The sequence below is a fragment of the Myotis lucifugus genome, unplaced genomic scaffold (assembly GCF_000147115.1).
Source record: "Myotis lucifugus unplaced genomic scaffold, Myoluc2.0 scaffold_114, whole genome shotgun sequence".
In the NCBI taxonomy this organism is placed as follows: Eukaryota; Metazoa; Chordata; class Mammalia; order Chiroptera; family Vespertilionidae; genus Myotis; species Myotis lucifugus.
In genome coordinates, this window is record NW_005871162.1 from 3,064,546 (window position 1) to 3,072,075 (window position 7,530).

Sequence of the window (7,530 nt, forward strand, 5' to 3'; positions counted from 1 at the left end):
GGCTGAAACTGGCTCTCCGACATCCCACAAAGGGTCCCTGATTGCGAGAGGGTGCAGGCCAAGCTGAGGGACCCCAGTGGTGCAGAATTGAGCTGGGGAGGGACCACGGGAGGGCTCCAGGGAGTGTCTGGCCCATCTTGTTCAGTTCCAATCTGCCAGACCCCAGCAACAAGCTAACCTACCGGTCAGAGCATCTGCCCCCTGGTGATCAGTGCACGTCATAGCAGCGGTTGAGCAGCCTTAGCATATCATTAGCATATTACACTTTGGTTGTTCTGCTGTTCAGTCTATTTGCATATTACCCTTTTATTATATAGGATGAACTCATGCATTTAAACATATTTGATGTGTTGTCAAACCATTGTTATTATCTTTATTAATGCTTAAATCATGTCATCTTTGCCAGTGGGAACCAATTCAAGTTGGCTCTTAGATCCTTGTGAATTGTCTTTGTTTTCCAGTATGCCAAGATGTTCCAGACTCATATTGGCAATAATAATAAAGGCTTATCTGCCCCAGAGCTGAAATCCCCCCCAAAATTCATGGAGCCTTAGTTCCTTTTAGTAGGAAATGGTATGTAGAAATCACAATCTGGGAATTACTTAATTGGTCATTATTTCTAGGCTTTTTAGTAAACAAAGCTAGAGCTTATTGTTATGTTTTATAACTTTATTAAGATGAAGTACTTTATGAATTCATATTGATACTTAGAACTCAAGCACAGGATTTACTTAACTTTATCACTCTGGTACCTGGGCTTCCTTCATCATAATTCTTTCTGAACACAACGGGAATTGGTAGATCTTCCTTTGAATTATACTGCCCCCTTCAACAACTTTTATGGCAATCAACATATCATCTTTCATTTATTGTTATTTTTTATATGTATCTTATCCTCCCTACCAAATGGTAAGCAATTTGAGGCCAGAAGACACGTCTTTTTACTTTGTTCAATAGGTAAAATTCCTAAAGTGCTAGTATATTTCCTGACACATAAATTCCTTCTTCTTTATATCTCTCAAAATATGGAACAGTACTATACATAACTTTGTTATGTTTTTCTGGTGTGTTCCATTTTATTTTTTATATACTTGTTTGTTTATTTTAATTTATACTTATTGTTGAAAATATTACAGATGTCTCCCATTGACCCCCCTCCACCCCACTCCTGCCCCCTATAAATTAGGTTTATACTCAACTTTTCAGATATAAAGTTACTAGACACTCTAATTTTAGTAGGAATTAGGATAAAGATATTAACATTATTTGAAATAAGTTTTATTTCACAGATATAAAACAATTTTGAACATTTACAACTTGTACAAAGACTGGTAGCTTTTATATTTTAAAAAAGTGCTATACTAAGAGAATAGGGAAAATTAAAGACCACAATGACATTCTAAATTATAGGTTCCAGGAACGGGAATATGAAGAAAGTACACATTCTATTCAACTACAGAATCCTCAGACCATCTGAGTGAAGGAAAATGAATAATACTGGACTTGTGTGAAATCACACTTTGGTCTGTAAACACATTTAGCTTTGTTTTTCTTTCAGATGTCTACCTAAAAATTATATAAAATGTCACTAAAATTAGCCAGTCAAACGTATACTAAAAAGAGGTAGGGAATGAAAATGAAAGAATTTATTTTGGCAGTTCTTCAATAATGATGCGAGACACTGAATTCCATCCAGTAGAGGCATCTCCTTTGGGGTAATCTGAACAAGTACCCACCCAGATAGCAACATCCACTAACCCGGCACCGATTCCTTCACAGAGTCCTTCCACTGCAAAACAGAGATGAGAGGAACATCTTGAGAGGACAAAAACCTCTAGCTAGGTAATAAATCCATTTAATGTACAGTGAATTAAAAATTCTAATACTTCATATGTGTTTTGTAAAAATAAATTCTGTTTTTCTTAGCACATAAATACTTTCAAAATACAAATATATACCCATTCTATGATATAAGCGTAACAGGCATTTTTCTTACAGGTTTTAACCATAAAACCAGAATTTGTTTAGTTTAGCTACAGAGATGACTTAAAACAAAAAAGCAACTCATTTGATTAAACAAAGGAAGCCTTTACTTTTAAAAGTCAATACTTTGGTTTGATTTACAAGTATTTTTTATTTTTAAAATTTTTTTATTGAATTTATTGTGGTGACATTGGTTAATAAAGTTATTTAGGTTTCAAGTGTACAAATCTATAATGCATTGTATTTCTATATATTGTACTGTGTGTTCACCATCCAAAGTTGTTTCTTTCCGTCACCATTTATGCCCTTTTAATCCTCTTCTACCTCCCCCGCCACCCTCCCCACTTTCCCTCTTGTAATCACCATACTATTGTCTGTGTCTATGAATTGTTGGGGGTTTTTTTGTTCAATTCCTTCACCAACCAACCTTCCTTCTGACAGCTGTCAGCCTGTACTTTTATCGATGGGTCTGTTTCTATTTTGTTTGTTAGCCTATTTTGTCCATTAGATTCCACATGTAAGTGATATCATATCGTACTTGTCTTTCTCTGACTGGCATATTTCACTTAGTATAATGCTCTCCAGGTCCATCCATGCTGTTTCTAGGGGTAAGATTTCCTTCTTTTACAGCTGCATAATATTCCATTGTGTAAATGTACCACAGCTTTTTTATCCACTAATCTACTGATGGACTATTGTGAATAACACTGCCAAGAACATAGGGGTGCATGCATTCTTTCAAATCAGTGCTTCAGGTTTCTTTGGGTATATTCCCAGAAGTGGAAGCACTGGGTCATAATAAGGCAGTTCCACTTTTAATTTTTTGAGGAAACTCCATACTGTTTTCCACAGCGGCTGCACCAGTCCACATTCCCACCATCAGTTCATCTTAATGCAGAAACTTAGGAATAACAAATCACTTCTGACATCCCACCCAACTGATTACAACATATGAGGCTTCACACCATGGTTGGGAAATGCATTATGGGCTAACAATGTGCTGTCCTAGTTACCCAACATGACCGTGGACTCAAAAAGAATCTTTGTCTCTAAAGACCTGAGCCGCACTCTGCGATGTCACTAGTCTACATACCAGAAGAGGTGCGATGGATGTTAATTGTTGAATTCAGTTCAGGGCTTCCTTGGTCCAAATAAATGATGGCTTCAATGGGAAGAGGCCCTGAACATTCAGCTCCGTTGAACGTGAAATACCAACGCTGGCAGCACGCGCTTCTGCACTTCAGCCGGAGCGAGCCGCTGAACAGGACTCGGAGCGCGCTGTTCGAGCGCATCTTCGTGAATGTGCACTCCTGCCGCACACACAGACATGGGGGTTCGTTAGCATTCCCAAGTTTATTCAAAAAGATGCTTTCAAACTGGACTGTGGCTCTTAACTACCCTTTACCCCAAGCTACACTCAAAAGTCTAAACTTTGTAGAGGGAAGAAGATTTTCTGCAGGACAGGAAAGAGATTCTGAGATGAAGAACTCTTTACAAAATCAAGTTATGGCATCCTTAGAATTACTCACCCCACTGAAGGTCTTTCATTTTTACCAAAAACAGCTAGTCTTCAGAATTGAGACCAAAGCAACCTCTATATTTACTTTATTTTTTTTATTATTCCAAAAATATTTCCTGAGCCCTATCTGCTGGATACTATAGATACAGCAGTACACAAGACAGATTCTCTGCCCTCATGGAACTCACATTCTAGACTAGTACTGTGCATATATATTTATTCTTGACCTATTTCTATTTGATCAGCAGCATACAGTATCACAGGTTCAAGCCTAGGTGGGGTTTTTAGTCTTTAACTGTGTGACACAATGATAAGGCCCACATTTTCCCCGCCTCTAATTGGTCTTTGCAAAATTCATCAGTCAATTGGTTCATGGTCCTTTTACCTGCAAAAGGCTCCCAAACCTTTCTGGCCACTGATAAAAGGAACTTGAAAATACATTAATAATTCAGAGACCATAGGGAGAGCTTTTGGAGAGAACTCAGCAACTTTTGATGAACTACAACTTAAGAACTGGTCAATGTCCAGTTTAAAGAAGTAGGCAATATTTAAACAAAATGGTTTTTTTTAAGAAATCACAAATGAAACTAAAAATGGTCACAGTCACCAAAACCATGGAAGAACTTTTATGGAAATTCTATCACATGAAAATCAAATCAAGACAGTGGCAAAGTTTTGTATAGACAACACTAGAGGCCCGGTGCATGAATTCGTGCACCAGTGGGGTCCCTTGGCCTGGCCTGTGGAGTTGGGCCAAAACTGGCTCTCCAACATCCCCTGAGGGGTCCCAGATTGCAAGAGGGTGCAGGTCAGGCCGAGGGATCCCTTCGGTGCATGATCAGGCCAGGGAGAGACACGGGAGGTTGGCCAGCCAGGGAGGGACCAAGGGAAGGCTCCAAGGCATGTCCGACCTGTCTCACTCAGTCCCTAACGGCCACACCCCAGCAGCAAGTTAACCTACCAGTCAGAGTGTCTGCCCCCTGGTGGCCAGTGCATGTCATAGCAAACAGTTGAGCGGCCTTAGCATATTATTAGCATGTTATGCTTTGATTGGTTGAACAGCTAACTGGTCAACCAGATGACCGGACACTTAGCATATTAGACTTTTATTATATAGGATAGCAGACATTTAACAGCTGAGATAAGGATCGGGGCTAACACATAAAGATTAAAACCTTAGAGTTGTATGAAAATAAAGTCTCTTCTATCTGCCTAGTGATAGTAGTGGTTAATATCATGAAGTAATATATTGTCGATATGGAACCATGTACAGAGTTGGTTAACAAAGGAAGAAAGGCTTAGAAATAGCACCAACTTCTTCAACTCTATGAATCCCAGTGGACTTGCCAGTTACTTCAGGAAAGCAAACACTGATCAAAGTGACTGAGTCATTAATCAAAATGCATTGCCAGCCAGGGTATTGTGAGTAACTTGGCCCCTCAGTGTTGCAGAATAATGTACAATGGTCACTGTAGTCCCTCTCTGGTCCATCCCGCTTCTCTCAGGCTGAGCAATGGTAAGCTAGGCCTCTACCCAGAATAAGGGCAAATACCAAGGGCCTTGCCACTGCCAGATGATTCCCATCATGTGGTAAACTTCTTAGAAATTCTTCCCACCGCTATGTCTGGAGCCACAGCAGGATTTTTTCGACTAACTTAAATCTACTTCAGGATAGATTGGAAAGTTGCTTACTGTCCAATCTTGTGAACAAAGACATGCATGCTCTCCCTTTTTATTTGCATTTTAAAAAATAGAGTAAGTTATTTGAGGTTTTTAGGGTTAAATATCTTAGAAATATTTTTATAAAATTAACTCTGAGATGTTACCAATTTTTCTCATTAATTTAAAGTTAAAGTTACATGGTACCTCCTTAATTTTTAAAAAAATATTTTGGTAAAAGCAAATAACACAAAATCTCACTAAAATGAACATTCAATTATGAAAACCCTTAATTTGTGTGTGTGTCAGCCAACATCATACTCAATGGTCAAAAACTAACACCATTTCCCCTAAGAACAGGAACAAGACAGGGATGCCCACTCTCACCACTCCTGTTCAACATAGTACTGGAAGTATTAGCCATTGCAATTAGGCAAGAAGAAGAAATAAAAGGCATCCAAATTGGAAAAGAGGAAGTAAAACTGTCCTTATTTGCAGATGACATGATATTATACATACAAAACCCTAGAGACTCCATCAAAAAGCTACTAGACTTAATACATGAATTTGGCAATGTAGCAGGATACAAAATTAACCCCAAGAAATCTGAGGCATTTCTATACACCAATAGTGAACTTTCAGAAAGAGAGATTAGAAAAACAATCCCATTTACCATCGCACCAAAAAAATTAAGATACCTAGGAATAAACTTAACTAAAGAGGTTAAAGACCTCTACTCAGAAAACTACAGGACGCTGAAAAAAGAGATAGAGGAAGACATAAACAGATGGAAGAACATACCATGTTCTTGGATTGGTAGAATCAACATCATTAAAATGTCCATACTACCCAAAGCAATCTATAAATTCAACGCTCTTCCCATTAAAATACCAATGGCCTTCTTCAAAGATCTAGAACGAACTCTCCAAAAATTCATCTGGAATAAAAAAAGACCCCGAATAGCTGCAGCGATCCTGAGAAAGAACAAAGTAGGTGGGATCTCAATGCCAGATATCAAACTGTATTACAAAGCCACTGTTCTCAAAACTGCCTGGTACTGGCACAAGAACAGACATATAGACCAGTGGAATAGAATAGAGAGTCCAGAAATTAGCCCGAACCAATATGCTCAATTAATTTTTGACAAAGGAGGCATGAACATACAATGGAGCCAAGATAGTCTCTTCAATAAATGGTGTTGGGAAAATTGGACAGATATATGCAAGAAAATGAAACTAGACCACCAACTTACACCATACACAAGAATAAACTCAAAATGGATAAAGGACTTAAATGTACGACAGGAAACCATAAAAATTCTAGAAGAATACAAAGGCAACAAAATCTCAGACTTATGCCAAAACAATTTCTTCACTGATACAGCTCCTAGGGCAGTTGAAACTAAAGAGAAACTGAACAAATGGGACTACATCAAAATAAAAAGCTTCTGCACAGCAAAAGAAACCATCAACAAAACAACAAGAAAACCCACCTCTTGGGAAAACATATTTGCCAACGTCATATCTGATAAGGGCTTAATCTCCAAAATTTATAGGGAACTCATACAACTTAACAAAAAGAAGATAAACAATCCAATCAAAAAATGGGCAAAGGATCTAAATAGACACCTTTCAAAAGAGGACATTCAGAAAGCCAAGAGACATATGAAAACATGCTCAAAGTCACTAATCATCCGAGAGATGCAAATCAAAACAACAATGAGGTACCATCTCACACCTGTCAGAATGGCCATCATCAACAAATCAACAAACGACAAGTGCTGGAGAGGATGTGGAGAAAAAGGAACACTTGTGCACTGCTGGTGGGAATGCAGACTGGTGCAGCCACTATGGAAGGCAGTATGGAGGTTCCTCAAAAAATTGGAAATGGAACTCCCATTTGACCCTGTGATCCCACTACTAGGAATATATCCCAAGAAACCAGAAACACCTATCAGAAAGGATATATGTAACCAGATGTTCGTAGCAGCACAATTCACCATAGCTAAGATCTGGAAACAGCCTAAGTGCCCATCAGTAGATGAATGGATTAGAAAACTGTGGTACATCTACACGATGGAATACTATGCTGCTGTTAAAAAGAAGGAACTCCTACCATTTGCAACATCATGGATGGAACTGGAGAGCATTATGCTAAGTGAAACAAGCCAGTCAATGAAGGAAAAATACCACATGATCTCACTCATTCATGGATAATAAAGACCATTACAAACTTTTGAACAATAATAGATACAGAGGCAGAGCTGCCTCACACTGATTGCCAAACTGCAGTGGGAAGGCCAGAGAGAGTTGGGGGGCAGGAGGGAGGGGAGTAAGAGATCAACCGAAGGACTTGTATGCATGCATATA

General features: G+C 38.6%; 1 protein-coding gene across 1 annotated transcript in view; it reads right to left on the reverse strand.

Moving 5' to 3' along the window:
* Positions 1-1,253: 1,253 nt before the first annotated feature.
* The window catches only part of CTHRC1 (collagen triple helix repeat containing 1), an 11,182-nt gene continuing 4,905 nt past the window's right edge, over positions 1,254-7,530 (reverse strand). The window contains exons 3-4 of the mRNA XM_006093350.3: positions 3,077-3,293; positions 1,254-1,789 (exon numbers count right to left, since the gene is read on the reverse strand). Coding sequence (XP_006093412.1) covers positions 1,647-1,789; positions 3,077-3,293 — 360 coding nt within the window. The 3' untranslated portion in view covers positions 1,254-1,646. The remainder of the gene's footprint in view (positions 1,790-3,076; positions 3,294-7,530) is intronic.